Source organism: Melanostigma gelatinosum (assembly GCF_949748355.1).
Source record: "Melanostigma gelatinosum genome assembly, chromosome: 7".
Classification (NCBI taxonomy): Eukaryota; Metazoa; Chordata; class Actinopteri; order Perciformes; family Zoarcidae; genus Melanostigma; species Melanostigma gelatinosum.
The window spans coordinates 2,652,425-2,671,772 of NC_136640.1; the positions used below are offsets into that span (position 1 = coordinate 2,652,425).

At 43.3% G+C, this 19,348-nt stretch overlaps 1 protein-coding gene across 1 annotated transcript in view; it reads left to right on the forward strand.

Annotated features, from left to right (window-relative positions):
* Positions 1 to 3,090: 3,090 nt before the first annotated feature.
* The window catches only part of LOC306780253 (ATP-binding cassette sub-family G member 4-like), an 18,182-nt gene continuing 1,924 nt past the window's right edge, over positions 3,091 to 19,348 (forward strand). Inside the window, exons 1-13 of the mRNA XM_079272555.1 lie at positions 3,091 to 3,197; positions 10,720 to 10,967; positions 14,953 to 15,070; positions 15,568 to 15,700; positions 15,873 to 15,923; positions 16,012 to 16,157; positions 16,713 to 16,836; positions 17,145 to 17,259; positions 17,355 to 17,497; positions 18,082 to 18,180; positions 18,272 to 18,440; positions 18,515 to 18,615; positions 19,217 to 19,348. The exon at positions 19,217 to 19,348 is cut by the window's right edge and continues 27 nt beyond it. Coding sequence (XP_079128681.1) covers positions 10,733 to 10,967; positions 14,953 to 15,070; positions 15,568 to 15,700; positions 15,873 to 15,923; positions 16,012 to 16,157; positions 16,713 to 16,836; positions 17,145 to 17,259; positions 17,355 to 17,497; positions 18,082 to 18,180; positions 18,272 to 18,440; positions 18,515 to 18,615; positions 19,217 to 19,348 — 1,566 coding nt within the window. The 5' untranslated portion in view covers positions 3,091 to 3,197; positions 10,720 to 10,732. The remainder of the gene's footprint in view (positions 3,198 to 10,719; positions 10,968 to 14,952; positions 15,071 to 15,567; positions 15,701 to 15,872; positions 15,924 to 16,011; positions 16,158 to 16,712; positions 16,837 to 17,144; positions 17,260 to 17,354; positions 17,498 to 18,081; positions 18,181 to 18,271; positions 18,441 to 18,514; positions 18,616 to 19,216) is intronic.

The window sequence follows — 19,348 nt, forward strand, 5'->3', positions numbered from 1 at the left end:
GCCAGCATGACGTGGTGGTGATGGGGAAGAGAGAGTGAGAGAGTGAGCACTTCATCATGTGTTGTCCATTGGAAGGGCTCCGAGAGGGAACTTTATTATGGTTCACTAACCCCAAGGATCTTCAAGAGGGCTTCTGTAAAGGTGTTCTCCACTGGAAGGGCACCGTGTGCTGTGTTTCTGTTGAACAGGGGTGCACTAAGGGGTGTGGTTGCACTCAATACAATCTATTCTGAGGCTAATTATATCACTGGTACAGGCGATGTATGTTTAAGAAATATCCCCCAGTCTAAGATATGCTATTTTATTCCTAATATGTTTTAATATATATATACAGTATAAATATATATATCATTGTGTGTCCTGACCTCCAGGTTGAGAACACTGGCCGAGTAGAGAGAGCGTGCAGGGCAGGAGGTTTGTTTCTTGAATATCTTAGTGACTCATTCATTTATTTATCTGACTGATGTTTGTGCCGGTTACAATCTATGGCCCCGAACACGACTCTGAAATATCACAAGAACTAAATGTTCTGATTATTGATGGATCCACGGTGCTGATGACTCTTTTTCTCTTTCAGTTTCATCTCAAATATTCTCTAAACTAACATTCGTAACAGAGAAGCCATTCTATTAAAGATGATCTGTGTTTTCTGTTGAATGTCACAGTTGCTTGTTGCCAGCTTTGTGAAACTGTGGTACGGTGCTGGTGATAAATTGTTCGATACTGATGCATTACCCGGACGATCAAAGTACATTTATATGGTGGGAATAAGATCCATATATATGATATTATGGGAACCAGCCGGTTCAGTTCATGTAGCACAGCATATCAATCAGATAAAATGTGGCACACCCTTTGATATACTCATCACACGTTCTGCTGTAAGTGAGGTACTTTACCAGCAGAGGTCTCTGTCGACCTCCAGGACATTTCAGTGTAACCTGAGGCAATCTTTCTATTGCTGAGACACTTATGAAGCAACAAAGCACACGACTGTTACAGTCAATCATCTGGAGTGTTTTGTTGTTGGTGTAAGAGCACAATGCTTCTAATGTCAATGCAGCAGAATAAAATAATACATTTAAAAGTTTAAATACCTGTGTGTGTGTGTGTGTGTGTGTGTGTGTGTGACAGCAGCCCGGTGTCATTCCCTTCAAACGTGTTATTTCAAGAGACAAATTCCAGACTAATAATGTCTCTGTTACTTGCTGGACCTTCATTCTCCAGTCGGAACAATATGGAACATTTCAACCGTATACTCACATTTGCAAGAGAGAGATCCACCATTCACTTACCTTCTCAAAGGGTTGGGTGCTCTGTTTAACGGCTGTTGAGCAGGAGAGACTTTGAGAGGGATGCGTGATGTGTGATGCACATCAAGAGGTTTCAAAATGAAACGAACCAGTGTTTCCAGTGTGTCACCAGGACGTCTCCATCTGTTTCCTCCATCACAAGAGTGTCAGCTATGTGTCTGACATGTCAACTGAACACAGATCTGTAGATCACAACTGGTTTAAACCCAACATAGACATCACTGTGAGTGTGGAGCGCCCAGTCTGAGGTGTTCCATCATCCACGTTTGACACCAGATGTGTTGACAGGAGAATTCCTCCCCTCTAGCGAGTGTGTGTGTGTGTGTGTGTGTGTGGGGGGGGGGGGGGGGGGGGGTCAGAGTCGGATGAGAGACAAGAGGGGGTGAGTGATAGAGAGGGTAGTGTCAATGTACTCATTGTATGTTGTGTACGTTCTCAGGTCTGAACATGTTACGGTCATGTTTGGCAGTGGGTTCCCTCTCTGAGATATTTAGTTCTTGTTGAGTTGCTGCTTGTTGTGTGTCACATTTACAAAGACTGTGACTGTCTACATGGGAAGGTAACATCTACACGGGAAGGAAACATCTACACGGGAAGGTAATATCTACACGGGAAGGAAAGGTCTACACGGGAAGGAAAGGTCTACACGGGAAGGAAACATCTACACGGGAAGGAAAGGTCTACACAGGAAGGAAACATCTACACGGGAAGGAAAGGTCTACACGGGAAGGAAACATCTACACGGGAAGGAAAGGTCTACACGGGAAGGAAACATCTACACGGGAAGGAAAGGTCTACACGGGAAGGAAACATCTACACGGGAAGGAAAGGTCTACACGGGAAGGAAACATCTACACGGGAAGGTAACATCTACACGGGAAGGAAAGGTCTACACGGGAAGGAAACATCTACACGGGAAGGAAAGGTCTACATGGGAAGGTAACATCTACACGGGAAGGAAACATCTACACGGGAAGGAAACATCTACACGGGAAGGAAAGGTCTACATGGGAAGGTAACATCTACACGGGAAGGAAACATCTACACGGGAAGGTAACATCTACACGGGAAGGAAAGGTCTACACGGGAAGGAAAGGTCTACACGGGAAGGAAACATCTACATGGGAAGGAAAGGTCTACATGGGAAGGAAACATCTACACGGGAAGGAAAGGTCTACACGGGAAGGAAACATCTACACGGGAAGGAAAGGTCTACACGGGAAGGTAACATCTACACGGGAAGGAAAGGTCTACATGGGAAGGAAACATCTACACGGGAAGGTAACATCTACACGGGAAGGAAACATCTACACGGGAAAGTAACATCTGGCCGGGAAGGAAACATCTACACGGGAAGGTAACATCTACACGGGAAGGAAACTTCTACACGGCTAGGGAAGGAAACATCTACACGGGAAGGGAAGGAAACATCTACACGGGAAGGGAAGGAAACATCTACACGGAACGTAACATCATCCTCCACCCCCTCCTCTCCTCCACCTCCTCATTCTCTTCCTCCTCCACCTCCTCATTCTCTTCCTCCTCCACCCCCTCCTCTCCTCCACCTCCTCATTCTCTTTCTCCTCCACCTCCTCCTCCTCTCACTCCACCTCTCCCTCCTCCTTTCTCTCCTCCTCTTCCTCCTCACCTCCACCTCCTCCACTACCTCCTCCTCTCTCCTCCTCCTCTTCCTCCACCCAACCCCTCCTGTCCGCTCCGCCCTCCCCGCTCTCCTGTGCTCTGCTCCGGCGTGCAGCGCTGCTGTAGCTGCGTCAGACCGGAACAGACAGTGTGTTTGATGCTGAATGCTGCACCAGGATAACGACATCCCGACAGACAGAACCACCGCGGAGGACTACGACACTTCACTCTACAGCAGTCAACGTAAGCTCCTTTTTGTGCTCCTCTTAACTGTGTTATCAGGTCCTGCTGACTCTACTTTTGTATCTTATATGACTCATCTCTCCTCCTGGTTGTGTCACCGTCCAGGCGGGTCCCTGCCCTGTCCACCGGTTTAACCCGTCTCATTATGTTCCGTTGGTTTACGCAGGCATTTAAATAAAGTGGAACATGTCGCTAATTGTTACGTACAGTAAATTGTAATATATTAAAGTCATTTAAAGAGCGTCAACATGAGTAAAAAGTCGATGTACATGCAAAGTGTTTTAACATTGGTTATATGTAATTTACATCGACTTTCTGTTTAATTTGTGGAATTAAATCATGCACTTTAAATATAACTTATCTCAAAATGAACGTTAATCGTGTTATAAGCTAACGTTAGGCTACGTCACAATAACCGTTAACCGTTACTTCAGTTAACGGTATTTTGGCTAACGTTAACAGATTTTTCAGAACATCTTTGTCCTCAGAGGAGAACATTTGAATTGTCCCTTTTTTAATACAAAATCCATAGTTAAACATTTAATGTTCCTTAAAGAGTGAAAGAAAACAAAACCTAAGACAACATATTTCGTGGGTTTTACGCAGTCATTTAAATAAAGCGTAAAAAAGTAGCTAACTGTAAATTATTAAAGTCAGTTAAAGACATGAGTAAAAGGTCGATGTAAATACAACTGAAATGTGTTTTAACATTGTGTTTAATTTTTGGTTTCAACTCACGCACTTTAAATATAACCGTTAGCTTACAATGAACATTAGCTAATTGTGTTTTAAGCTAACGTTAAGCTACGTCAGCATAACCGTTAACCGTTACTTCAGTTTGTTATTAGCTCTGTGGTTATTAGTAATGCTTCGGTGTGTAATATTACCTTATAGATTGAGTTTGTGAAATTCTGTTTGCCTATATTAAAAGAATATGTGTCAAAACATATTAAGTTATTTGGCTAACGTTAACAGAAATGTTTTAACGTCTTTGTGCTTAGAGGCTAACATTTGAATCCCCACTTTTTCATTCAAAATCCATCGTTAAACATTTAATGTTCCTTAAAGAGTGAAAGAAAACAAAACCTAAAACAAAATACTTTTGTAAGCGAGCTAATATATATGTATTATATATGTATCCCATTACTGCTGATAAAATATCAACTGAGATAAACAGGTTTGATGAAATTGCAAAATGTTGTGAATAAAATGTGTTACGCTCATTGTAGAAACTTTACTGTTAATTTTAAAATAGTTGAAATGCTGAAACAGTTGAAGTGACAGTTGAAATACAAATACTGGAAGAAAATGTAAGTGTCAATTTAAGTGCAAGTACTGAATGAAGTTTGAAGTGAAGTCCTCAAACAAAGTAGTGACATTTTAAGTCTATAAACTTGATATAATAATATATATATATATATATATATTAAAAGAAAGTGCTACAGAATGAGTCTTAAAACCAGGAAATGAGTCAGCATATTTGTACTTCGTCTTAAAGTCAATGGGTTATTCAAATGTTTTTTTTCGTTAGATGCCGGAAATAAAGTCTTTGGTTAACACAAAAGATTTTAACGTTTTGCTCTATGAAATAAAATACGTAAATGTAGAAGCTTTTACGTGTCTTAAAAAAAAAGACAGTTGTTAAAAAGTGGCCGAATGAGACCACGAAACGTCATCACGCCGACTCGTCACATCACTTCCACTAGTCATGTGACATATCAAAAAAACAAACATTTGCTTTTTCTTGAGGGAACTAGAGCAACGCTAACTTTTGGGGTTGGCCTACAAAATTACGTCTTCCTTGCAGTATACTATTCACGTTAACGGAATATCTCGCGAATGCCTTGAGTGAATTTCTTTAAATTTCGTACAAACTTAGGACTGGGCAATATTACGATCGGAACATGAGACTAGATATCGGCTTTGATTTTCGGATATCTTAGTCTGGCATAAGTGTTGTCTTGTTCTGGTTTTACAGGCTGCATTACAGTGAAGTGATGTAATTCTTTCTACAAACTTTTCAACCACAAGAAAGAAACAACTTAACTTAAAGGCAGGAATTCTAGTTTACTCCAAAGTAAACTCATACAATTAACAGTAAGCTGCCTTCTACGGCTGAAAGAAAACAAGATTAATACCCGAAGCATCAGCTATGATTTACCCGGTAACGATCCAGTAGTTTAGTCTCTTTATTTATGACATCGTCCCTTACGAACTGCTCAGCTGAGATGGTTTGCTGCTGTACATTAGGATAAATCAACCCTTCCCCCTTCTCTACTTCAGCTTCTGTCTGGTGAGTAAGAAGTGCTGCTGTAGCTTATGGAGCCTCTGAATGCTGGAGCTCGTACTAGGAATGTACCGGTATGTGAGCTCGGAAGGGTTTTTTTCACACCCGTCAAAGCCTGTTCAGTGAATTAGCTCTTATTCTTACAAAGTCATGGGAGACCAGCACTATTAACCCACTTCCCTCGGTCTTAATATCCTTTATATTCAGCCCGCTCATGTTACGTAAGGACAGCCAGTATTACTCGGAGGCTGTTCACTGACACAACAATTAGAAACCATGTGTAGCTCTTCTTGTGTTAACACAACAGTATTAATTATTGCTAATTATTGCAGTGCATAGAGTACTTAGACAAGACTCACAGCAGCATATTTAAATGTTCTCATCACCTCTAACTTCAACCTACACAGATCATACATTCTCATATGACACAGTTTGTGACTGTAGGAATTTAATAAGTTTAATATAAAAAGCATGGTGTCAACTATCTACTTCATATATCTGTGATGTAATAGTTTATTGGCTCTTATAGGGGAAATTAAAGGGAGGGCAGAATAAAAATTACAGTCTTCTTCCCAGAAAGAGGACATTTATAACAACCCCCAAAGAGGTAGCGCCATTGAAAAATGACTAGCACCAAAACGATAAAAATCAAGAATACAAATAGCAATTAAAATACTTCCAAATACTCTAAAGTAGTGGTATTTAATCTCAGTTTTATCGTCCAGAGTCAGAATCCACTTCTGTTACACTCATAGATATCATCTCTCAGTGACATGTGTTCTCAGAGTTGTGCTTTGGCTACTTTCAGAATGACCCGGGAACATTCCTCATTCAAAACATATTGCAACCAAGAAGTAAAGGGTTAAAGGGTGAATTTCTACTCTGAAGAACTTGAAAAGCAGCTTTATGACTTTTGCTGAAAGAGCGTTTTATAGGCCTTTCATAGCAGCCCCACACTATACTTTCACCAGTGAGTGCAGTGCGGTTAAATACTACCCTAGAATGTGGGATATCACCAGTGGCTGTTAGCTTCTGCAGAGCTGACATTTTACATCCATCAAAACACAGGGATAAAATCACTTCTGTGAATAAAGGTCATGACCAAACTCTGGAATATTCTTCATCAAATCAAAAGTCAAGAAGTCACAGTATGTCAGCCTCATGAAAATGGTAATGGCCCTTCATATTCAAGCATTAATCTTCTCTTACCTTGGGCAGTGACAGATCTACTTTATTGCGGCAATACGTCGTTGATCAAATCCTTATGTTCTGATGGCAAAGATGAAATACATATTAATACAGATACAAGAACCTGTGTAACATCACAGAGAGGGTTAGAAAGGGAGGAAAATTCGCTTCCTCGCTAAATTGTCATTTTTATTTATTCTAACCATAAAAAGGGGAAGAGACATGTGGCCATTTCTAAATAATAATAGTAATAAATCCACAGTTCAAAGCCGGTACGCTTCACTCTTTATGAAGCCTCAAGTCACTGCACTAGACAGTGCTGGAAGTTCAGATTTTTAGACTCTGGAGTGAGCCAGGCTAGCTGTTTTATGCTAAGCTAAGCTAATCACCAGATGACTCCTGTTCGGGGCTGAACATTGTTTTTTAAACTGCAATTGTTTGGACTGATAATGCAATTGTGATATGATTTGCGATATTAGAAGGGATGATAATGTTAATATCACTATTCTCATTTTAACAGAAACACATATTAAAGTGATAACAGGGTTATCAAAAAGAGACCGTTTCTTAAGTCTGTAGAATATGCTGTGTAGGCGATATAAAATGTATTTTGACTCACATCTTTGCCCTGAACAAATATTTTGTCTGCTGTGATTTGAAAATGACAGGAGGCCAAATTGCAATGTCGATAAAATGTCGAGAATTAAGCAGCGCTACTCTTGTTTCATGTTTGGTAGACAGGCTTGAGAACAATTTTCCAAAACTATTTCTTTAATGTTTACATATAACATAAAGGTTGGTGCAAGTGTGTAAAGCCCCAGCGATGGTGGGTGTTTTCATTGTGCTTTGTTTCATAGCTTTGTTAATGGCTGTAAACAAGAGTGCACAGAGAGACTAAATCTATAGATGAGAGTTCATTCCAGGTAAACCAGGCAGTTGGCATGAGTTCCTATCATCACTTTGATGTCTCCATTTAGCTGCTTGTACCTGACCACTTTGATTGGCTGTAATGGGCTTTTTAATCCTGCCGTATTCGGGGCATCAAGTCTTAGAGTCAGCTAGAAGTGTAACCGCGGTCCAGTAGATAATCTGAAGCGGTATGATCTCAGGTCAGCGGGTTCTCGGCCTCTCCTCTCTAAAACTCTCCGTCCAGAGCGGTGCCGTTCCATCCAGGTGGACTCGTGACACGTTGGCGTTACGTTTTCCGTTTCTCAGGACTATTTTGACACCATTTGGCTTCCCTCTCCAAGGCTGTCAGTGAAATGTGTCCGCGTTGGAGGTATGGTGTGGGAGGGCAAGCGAAGGAGCAGTGGATTCCCATACATTAGCTCAGTGCTTGGTAGTGTACCTGAGCCTGCAGATTTGTTCCCGAGCCCCTCCCGCCTCCGGGCAGATCAAGGGTGGAAAAGAAAGTTGATTTTAATCCCCAAAGGGATTAAGAACCCCATGAGTGATTAAATGAGACTTCTGTCTCAAAAAAAGGACAAATTACTCGACCACCTCAGACTTGGGAACCGTTTCTAACAGCGGTCTGTAGAGAGTAGTTTAGACGCATCTCTTATTCCGATGATCGGTAATCACCTCGATCACAGGGCGGGTTGCATATTTCTGCTGCTTAGAGTCCTGCCAGGACAATGGAAATGGATTTTGTCTGACGTTGATCACACCTCAGCTATCCTTTCCTAGGAAACGTATATACGTTTCCACTGAAGCTCGACTAATGATGAAGTATCGCCAGTCAAACCCGTCCCCTAAATTAGGTTCCCATACAACTAGTATGAATTCTCAATCACGTTTCAAGGGAAACGGATTTCCTCCTTTTTTTAAAACATTGGACGTTGCAACAAATTAAAAATGACCTGGCTATGTTTAGGCAACAGAACTACACGCTTAGGTTTAGTAAAAACATCGTGGTTTGGCTTCTGCTGACTGATAAGAAACGTATTTGTCATGCGTCAAAAACAGAAAAAATACGTTTCCCTCCGAACTTAATTGAAAATGCGGTTTCATTGTACGGGAATGTAGTTTCCTATTTTTAACTACAAATCTTCATGCTGAACCTGTATTGGATATTCTGACTTTGATCTTTTTCCAAATGGGTCATTTTCCGATGAAGACATGTGGAATATGTCGATGTTATTCATGCATTGGCGCATTCAGAATGTGCGTCTCCGTTGGGTTTTTACAGCAGTGTAGTGTAACACAGCTCTGTGCTGGTCGTGAACAAAAGAAAAGCCCACATGTCTGGTCAGAAAGAGAAACACACCCACTTTTAAAACATTTCGAAAGACCTGGATGTCAACAGCTTTTTGGATATGAACACATATCACAACGCGGACCTTTTCAAGAAGATGTTTGAAGGAACCTCCACCGAATATGTTAATAATCAGAGAATGAATGGCTGCATGTTCACAGGATTATTAGGATTCATTTTCAGTAGCCGTGTTAACAGCTGAGTAGGAATATTGTTTTTTTTTGGAATAAGGACAAATATTTTGTGCACGTAAATGGAGTCACTGACCAATTTAAAAGCTTTTTTGCTCCGGAGGTCTCTTATCAGCTGGTCTGTGATACAGGAAACAATCACCATGTGGCTGCTGAGTTGTTTTTTGTTTATTTGGGTGAGATGGAATCAGAGATCTAAGAGGATCTTTCATTGTCCTCTCCTGGCTACTAAAATATGATTCATGTTTGTGTGGTCATGTTTAGGGAACTCAAAGTACTTGATGTTGTTTTTCTAAATATTTTATTTTGCTTTTTCAAGGACAAACACGGCACGTAGCCATGAAGTGATAAATAACAGAATAAAGTCAACAAGATAACTACAAATCAAATAGGCAACAGTGACAATAAAATGATATAACTGATTAAACATCGAGAGACACAGGGCAGCATCTAGTACAATGAATAAGGTATTTAATCACATCCACAATACAAGATCAATAAGAGATGCTATCAATCTGCTGAGATGGGAGATTTTCCATAAGATGGGTTGCCATATCTTCTAAAGTGGTTTACTCTTATATATATGTATATTTATATACATAGATATAAGAGTATATATATAAAGGTCTGTACGGAAGAAGAACGCTTGTGTGTGAATGTAACCCGTACAGCAGCTATCACAGTGAGATGTGGTTGATTCGCTCACATGTGAGAGACCTGACGGCACATGTCTTCATCATAACTGGTATTGAGCTGCTATAGGGTTTCTACACACACACACACACACACAGCCAGCGTCGACATGCTGTTCCTCACCGCTGTCTCTGCGTCATCAGCACGATGCAGCACTCTGTCTTATGTTATGTTATGAAGCAGTGGTGAGGCTCAGGAACACAGCTGTTTCTCTGTGGAACACGTTCTACACACTGGATACCAGTGGGTCATGTGATGTCATGTGATGACTGCAGCGCTCTGAAAATGAGGAGTAACTTTTTCATAAGAACTTCAAACCGCTGTATGAAGGTTATGTTCTATAAGAATACCAACAAAGTCATTGGATGACACTACTCTTCTTGCAAACTAGCAGCCTAAAGTCCTTGAACACACAAAGAGCCTCTGACTACATTCATTCCTCCACTTTCTTCTTCTTTCTTCATCTCTGCTGAACATTTCACTGGCTCTCCTCCCACCTTACTCTACCCTCAGCTTTCCCAAACTAATAAATCATCATCATGTGTTTTTCTCTGCAGCGCCATGAACTGTCGACACATGTCGACTGTACATTCATTCAATGCCTCAAAGCACCTTTTTATTGTGAAGTCTGGGCTTTACTGTACGCTGCCATCTTTTATGGTCAGACCTGTTCTTGTATTTTATATTATTATATTTATCTTCTTCCTTCTCTTCTTATGTTTTTGGCATAAAGCTGAGCTGCTGACTGGCTCCAGTGTCCTGCTGCTCTGTTGTTTCAGGAGGAACGTAGAACTTTTATTAAACAACCTCTAAATATGCAAGCAAGGCACCAACCCCCCCGGTGCAGGTGTTTAAAAATGAGACACATCAGCAGGTAATGAAGCTGATGACTGACTCGCTTCCTCCCAGACACAGAGCCGGTATGGACAACAAGGCGCTGGAACCCGACTCTGTGAGCATCCACGTAGAGGAGGTGGTCGTGTGTAACGGAGGCGTCCAGCAGCAGGACGCGTCCATGTTGAGCCACCTGAAGAAGGTGGAGAACCACATCACCGAAGCTCAGCGCTTCTCCCACCTCCCCAAACGCTCCGCCGTGGACCTGGAGTTCAGCGACCTCTCCTACACCATCCAGGAGGGCCCGTGCTGGAGGAGGAGAGGTGGATATGTACATATACACACATACACACGTATACATGTACAATCTAGTCATCTAGTAATAATAACAAACTGTATCTAGGAAGCTCAGTCTGTGGCGACTTGGTTTGGGAACCAGAGGGTCAACAGTTCAAGTCCCAACGCCGACCAAATACAGAGTGTGGACTGACAGTTTGAGAGGTGCCCGTTGGCTTCCTGGGCTCTGCTGAAGTTCCCCTGAGCAAGGCACCAGACCCCCAAACTGCTCCCTGCTGTACAGTAGTAGCTGCCCACTGCTCCTCATAGTAGGAAGGGCTGAGGCTTAAGTTCACCGATTAATTGCTAATGTGTGACATGAAAAGTTGATTTGATATTAATTCCACTATTTAAACTCTGAAGTAGAAGTATAATAAATTCAGTGGTAATTACAAGAAGACTACGAAACATAACTGAAAGAACATGTTTGTGTTCGGGCAGCAGTTTGTCTGTTAGGCCGCTCACAGTCAGCCGAGTTGTGCTGCGGATCAGACTGAGGACACACGGACCAGACGTCTGGTGAGGAATAAGAAGCAGCTTAAAGCCGGCGTCTGAGGCTCAGCAGCAACAGAGAGACAAGTAAACTCACCTCCGTTCGGCCTGAGTCATCCTCACTCTGACTGCAGCGAACCCTTCTCTTTATTGAGCCTTCTTGTCGAGATCGTCTCCCTACAGCGGGAACAGAAGACGGAGCCGGAGGGCTGATTGTTTCTGACGCACTGGATCCATCCGAGTCCATGGATTACCACACAGAAGATCAATGAGCTCAGCGGAGTCACAGACTGTAATACACTCACGCCGTGCACATGCTAGCGTTGGCTGTATTTTAATCAGGCATCAACCTCCGGTTCTGTCAAGTGAAGCTGATGAGGAAGTGTCTTAAAGCTGCATTATCTCTAATGTCCACCAGGGGGCGACTCCTCTGGTTGTATAGAAGTCTATAGGAAATGACTCTACTTCTCTCTTGATTTATTCCCTCAGTAAACATTGTAAACATGAGTTTATGTCTCAATCTCTAGTTTCAAGTCTTCTTGCAGGCCTAACGTTTAAATATGCTGGTGATTTGGCTTCTTGGACCACAGGTTGTCATATATTTGGGTTTTTGTCTGTTTCCTGGTTTATTTTGAAGTTCTCTCCTCATGCGTCATGTTTGGTTTTATTTCTGTCGTTTGTGAGTTTGTTCACACATCCTGCTCCACTGTTCTCCCTTCCTTTGTTACTCAGCCACTATTTCAGTTCCTTTGTTCTGTGTCGGTTCATCCTTTTGTTGTGGAGTTTTGTTTTGTAAACTTCTTGCTTTATTGAAGTATTTTCTTTTTATCTGCCCTTCTGAGTTCTGCATCCAGGTCCTTCCTGTCTGTGCTGCTCCCTGAACGTGACAGAGATGCACATTACAGGTTGTGGTCTATTGTGGATCAGGTACCAGTGTTCCTTTTTATGCCTAGTTCAACCAGAAAATGCTTTTATTTGAGCCAAATTACAGCAGATTTATTCTTTTATTAATATGTAATGATGGATCAAAACATATAAGAAGTACAGAAAGTGCATAACGGTGAAACATGTGATCTGACTCACTGATCAGCTGCTGCTGGTGTCTGTTTAATCAATGTTTGATTTATTAATTGCTGTGAGGTTAGGGTGAAAGGAAAGGAAGGTGATGTGAGGGTGAAAGGAAAGGAAGGTGAGGTTAGGGTGAAAGGAAAGGTGTGTGCCATGATACATAAATTTCCCTTCCTGTCGACCTTTGAAGAAGCTTGAAGTAAACTCTTGTAGAAGAATCACATTTCTCTCTGGATTGATGTGCTGCTCAGCTCGACTCATAGATATACTTTCATGTGTTTGAACTTGTTTGAAGTCTCCTTTCAATCGCTCCACGGTTCAGCTCTCTGTCGGCCTCCTTCACTGTGTTTGTACACAGCCACAGCACCGAGTCACAGCGGTGTGTCCACGACACGAACAATGAGTGTTCCTACAGCAATTAATAAATCAAACATTGATTAAACAGACACCAGCAGCAGCTGATCAGTGAGTCAGATCACATGTTTCACCGTTATGCACTTTCTGTACTTCTTATATGTTTTGATCCATCATTACATATTAATAAAAGAATAAATCTGCTGTAATTTGGCTCAAATAAAAGCATTTTCTGGTTGAACTAGGCATAAAAAGGCATGTCTGAACACTTAGCAGCATTAACACGTCAGTGCAAAGCTATTTCTTGGAAATGTGACAAATATTTCATACAACTTAAACGTGAACTTTGTCTCTCTCTGTCTGTCTCTCTGTCTCTCTCTCTCTCCCTGTCTCTCTCTGTCTCTCTCTCTCTCTCTCTCTCCTGTCTCTCTCTCTCTGTCTGTCTCTCTCTCTCTCTCTCTCTCTCTGTCTCTCTCGCTCTCTCTCGCTCTCTCTCTCTGTCTCTCTCTCTCTCTCTCTCCTGTCTCTCTCTCCTGTCTCTCTCTCGCTCTCTCTCGCTCTCTCTCCTGTCTCTCTCGCTCTCTCTCGCTCTCTCTCTCTGTCTCTCTCTCTCTCTCTCTCTCTCTGTCTCTCTCTCTCTCTCTCTGTCTCTCTCTCGGTCTCTCTCTCGCTCTCTCTCTCTCTGTCTCTCTCTCCCTGTCTCTCTCTCGCTCTCTCTCGCTCTCTCTCTCTCTGTCTCTCTCTCTCCCTGTCTCTCTCTCTCTCTCTCTCTCTCTCTCTCTCTCTCTCTCTCTCGCTCCCTGTCTGTCTCTCTCTCTCTCTCTCTGTCTCTCTCTCTCTCTCTCTCTCTCTCTGTCTCTCACTCTGTCTCTCTCCCTGTCTCTCTCTCTCTCTCTCTCTCTCTCTCTCTCTGTCTCTCTCTCTCTCTCTCTCTATGTCTATACAAGTCTATACATATTAAGTAATTCTGTTTTCATTGCCTTAGACTGTTAACCCGAACACAGCTGTGAGATGAGTGAATAAGAAGTATGAATGTAATTGCAAGAGGAAGAACAAGTCGCACTGCTAACACTGAGAGAAGCAGCAGCTTCAGTGACAGAGCTGCAGTGATTCAATGATATGAAGAAACCCACCGGCTGTCGTCTGACGATGACTTCACTTTCTATCCGTTAATGTGAGCTTGTAAACGCCGAGTGGTGATATTGATATCAGGCTACTCAGCAACACTAAAGATGTGACATAAAGAGAAGAACTACACACAGTGAACCATGTTAAAAGAAAAGGGTGCATCTCACGGATCTCTTTTAACAACACCTGTTCATGAGCAACATCTGGACTTCAGGCTGGTCCAACAACACAACATCTAGTTTGTTGTTTTCTGATCCCGCTCCTCTGGAAGGTGGGAAACATTATGTCGTAGGAAGCTGATGCAGGCGACTGAGCGCTCGGTGTTAATGCTGTTAGACTGAAGTGCAACATCTGATACTTTCAGACCAAAGCAGTTTTACTTTCCCGTTGACTGAGAGGAAGTTCCTATTATCTGGAGCGTTTGTATGTGACAGCATCAGAGAGCAGGATGTGATGCACGACGATATTTAGAGAGTTTGAACTACAGGTACAGTGACTCGCGTCAGTGAAGGTGTTTGTGAGGGTTATGATGATGCAGCAGTAACCCGGCCCTGTTGGGTTGGTGGGAAGCTGGTGAGGGATCATGTCCTTGGTTGATTGTCTGCTTCTGTGCAAAGGGAACTGGCAATTAACTAAATGACCTTTCACAGCTGGTACCTACTGTCGGCGTCATTGAAGTCAAAGATAAGGCCTTTTATATCTTTTATACATGTTGTATCCTCGTTATCATCTTTGATATTACATTTATTACATTGTCATGATGGCCATTACGGGTTTCATTGAAACACAGTTTACTGTGTGTTTCCTGTGAAAGTGACTCAGAGTGTGTATTGACACAGATGCAGAGCGTGAGCGTGGACTCGCTGAGAGACTGATGCGGTCCTCGTTGCCGGTTGAGCCGTGATGAAGCGGTCTCTGTGTTGTTTGCAGGTTTCAAAGCCTTACTGAAGTGCCTGTCTGGAAGGTTCTGCAGTCGAGAGCTGATAGGAATCATGGGGCCCTCGGGGGCCGGGAAGTCCACCTTAATGAACATTCTGGCTGGATACAGGTAAGAGTGACAAAAGCCCTTTCTGCTGTACAGGGAGAGGTTGTAATTAGGACCAAAATCCAAGAGTTGGAAGCTTCATTCATTCCCACATTTAAATTCTAAATCTGTACAGCTTCTTCTTCTTACAGACAGGGACCAGGCTACTCTAATATATTAGTGTGATACTGTTAGTAGCATTAGATTCCAGTGATGGATTGTTTCAGACTCGTGTGATCAAAACATTGACAATATATCCAAAAGTCAACATTTATTGAAAAAAGATCGATCATTTCCACGATTCACATGCTTTAATCGAATGAATCCACTTGAGTTAAATACAGCGTTTCCACTGCAGTTGGAAACAGTTCGCTCCTCACAGAGGGAGGACGCACCTGTATTCACGAGCAGCATCATAGATTACAAATATATTACCACAATAACAAAAAATCTATTTTTCCCATTTACTTTTAGGGCAACAACGTCATAAAACCTGTGTGTGTGTGTGTGTGTGTGTCCAGGGAAACAGGGATGAAGGGTCAGATCTGGGTAAATGGGAAACCGCGGGACCTGAGGACATTCAGGAAGATGTCGTGCTACATCATGCAGGAGGACATGCTGCTGCCACACCTCACGACCCGAGAGGCCATGATGGTGAGCTGTTCAGAGCACAGACCATTCAAACTGTGGCAGTGATGATGTCATCCTCTGAACTCTGTCTGAACCAGTAACGGATAGGTTGATAGACGGCGATGGCTATTGTGCCAATGCGCTGCAGGAATGTTGCATTACATGATTCATGAGACGTTCTTCCTCGTTGGTTCAGGTTTCAGCCAACTTAAAGCTGGATGAGACTATGGAGGTGAAGAAAGAACTGGTGAGAGAAACACATTATCGCTCAACATACACAGAAGAAAGACGATCGTAACACTGAATCCTGACTGTGAACATCTCCTTCCCCACAGGTGAATGAGATCCTGACTGCTCTGGGGCTCCTGGACTGCGCTCACACTCGTACCGGCTCTCTGTCGGGCGGTCAGTGCAAACGTCTGGCCATCGCTCTGGAGCTGGTCAACAACCCTCCGGTCATGTTCTTTGACGAGCCCACCAGGTGAGACGGACGCACGATGTGCTGTGACGGTTAAACGCGCACTGAGAAACGATAGACAGCATTTGAACTGTGTGACGTGTGTTCAGATCGAATGATCCGTACATGTACACGTGTATATATACACACATATATACACTAAAAAGGTCCTGCGGTACCTTTTTAGTGTATATATGTGTATATATATATATATATATATATACACATATATACACTATATATGTGTATATATATATATATATATATACACATATATACACTAAAAAGGTCCCGCGGTACCTTTTTACCGGTAGCTGGGCAGGAACAAGCTGGTAAAAAAGGGAACCGTACAGATGTATTATTTATTACTATTATAGATAAATATACCAGTATCGTATCGTATTGGTGGTATTGTATCGAATTCTGGTATCGTATCGTAAGTATCGGGTATCGTGATACTTATGGCAGGTATCGTATCGAAGTCATCATTTTGGTATCGTGACAACCCTACTATATACACACTTTCATCTGAAAACTCTTTCAATGAATGAATGATTTGTTTGTATTTCACACGCTCAGCGGACTGGACAGCGTGTCGTGCTACCAGGTCGTCTCTCTGATGCGCTCCCTGGCGCTGGGAGGACGCACCATCATCTGCACCATCCACCAGCCCAGCGCCAAACTGTTTGAGATGTTTGACAAGGTGCGAGTCCCCAATTCCACTTCCTATTGATTGCGTGAGGAGCTGTGGTGTAACATCTCACGGTGCAGCAGTCTGTCCGTCTGTGTGTCCTTCAAATGCCTCCAGAACTAAATCCAGAACCTCCAGAACTACAATGTTTAAGTACAAGTACACAGAAAGTAGTAGAGTAGTTGAGTTGCGTATCTTTTGAAGTGCTACGGGGGCATTTTGTAAGTTAGTTCAGGCTAGAAGGAGCTGGAATTGTAACATAATTTAATATTTTTCATATCCGTGGTCAGAAGCGTCCTTTACTTTCTGTTCCTCTCCAGCTCTACATCCTCAGTCAGGGACAGTGCATCTACAAAGGAACGGTCCCGTTCCTCATCCCCTACCTGAAGACTCTGGGCCTCCACTGTCCCACCTACCACAACCCTGCAGACTTCAGTGAGCCTCACATCTCATCCATCCGTGTGTCCGCTCCACTGTGGCTGAGCATCCTCTCATTCGTTCATTCATCTGTCTTTTTGTGTCTGGCTCAGTCATTGAAGTGGCTTCAGGAGAGTATGGAGACCTGAACCCTGTGCTGTTCGAGGCGGTCCAAGGTGGGATGTGTGCGTTAGGAGAGAAGAAGAACCAGTGTGACAGCAACGGACAGTCGGTGTGTGCAGCAAAGTGCCCGATGGTACGTAGCAGCAGATGAAGTGCTGCTGAGCGGGGACCTCAGACACTCGAGGGTCCCAAATGAAGCCGTTGTGCATTTATATTCACAATATAAACCGAAGAGATATGATGACTACTGCAATACGAGGTTCTGTCAAAGTCAAGTGTTATGTCCTTTGTATTGTCAGTTGATGTTATGCCCACGATGCTCGTTCTTGTTTGGGAAACACACGTATTCACTTTCTTACCAAGAGTTCGATAAGAGTTCGGCCTCATGCAAGAACCACGGCTCTCAGAGAGCAGCACTGAAACGAACACTTCCACACACGTAGAGCCTAATATGGTCAATTTGGGAGTGTTGATTATGCTAATTAACATTTCATATTGATGAACGCATGCTCATTTACACTACGGCGGTGTTGATCGAGTTCACGCCGGTGATGTACAGTTCATCTGAAGTTGGGAGCGTTCTCACTCGTCTGAGACCACCGTACGAAAGAAAGGAAGAGAAAGTGAAGAGAGAGGTTCTGGTGTGAGGTCCGATGATGCCTCACTGTCTGGTGATGCATATTTATTCATGTTATGTTATTATCTGCCCCCCCCCAGGACGCCGGACACATAGAGAGACATTCTTTTGCCACCAGCACACTAACACAGTTCTGTATCCTCTTCAAGAGAACCTTCATCATTATATGTCGGGACCAGGTGGGTTCCCTCATTCTATCAGCTGTGAGCTGGTTCCACACACATGGAGAGACGTTCCCTTCGTCACTGTTTATTGGTTCTGCGTTCTCAGGTTCTGACCCACCTCAGACTGATGTCCCACATCTTCATCGGTGTGCTGATAGGGTTGCTCTATCTCAACATCGGCAACGACGCCAGCAAAGTCTTCAACAACACCGGCTTCCTCTTCTTCTCCATGCTCTTCATCATGTTCGGAGCGCTCATGCCGACCGTGCTGACCTGTGAGTCCCACGGAATTCTACATCTCGCGTGTTTGCGAGTTGATGTTGACGGATGTGTGTGACCCGTCTGTTAGTTCCTCTGGAGATGTCCGTGTTCCTGAGGGAGCACCTGAACTACTGGTACAGCCTGAAGGCCTACTACCTGGCCAAGACCATGGCTGATATCCCGTTCCAGGTGAGCTGGCCCTGGGACTCACATAGTCCCCCACTGCCCTCTAGTGGTACTGGAAGGAACTGCCTGGTTGTTGCAGTGGATTATATACTTCTGCAGGGTTTCACTGATGTTGTTCAGAGGCGGGCTTCAGCTAAACTCAACACACATGTTTACCATGAATACCCATGAATATAAGAATGTGTTGAATGTCATGTTTCGTGTCCCATGTGTTGGATTGTGTGTCTGGTACTCGAGAACTCAAGTCAGACCAGAGACTGAATGCATGAAGTGCTCATCATGACGTCTCCCACTGGTTTGTGGACTGGTTTCAAGTCTCGATTTTGGCGTTTTGGCCGTCTCTGGTAGAGACCTGTCAATCACTGTAGCCCCGCCCTAAAGCATCCCCTGCTTTATGGTCTGTGTGACTCTAAATGGAGCATCATGTACTAAATGAACATCATGCTGTATTGAAGAAGACTTGCGTGACGTCGCCTCATTTGGAATGAACGGATCTTTCCTCTGTGTCTGTGTGTTCGGTGTATCTTCAGCACAGGTTCCACGGGTTCTTCAGACGTCTCCTTGTGGGTTCCTCCACTAAATGAAGGCGTTGTTGTGATTTCAGGTGATCTGCCCCATCTTGTACTGCAGCATCGTGTACTGGATGACGGAGCAGCCTCCTGAGGCCAGCCGCTACCTGCTCTTCTTGGCCCTGTCCACCTGCACGGCCCTGGTAGCCCAGTCCCTGGGCCTTCTG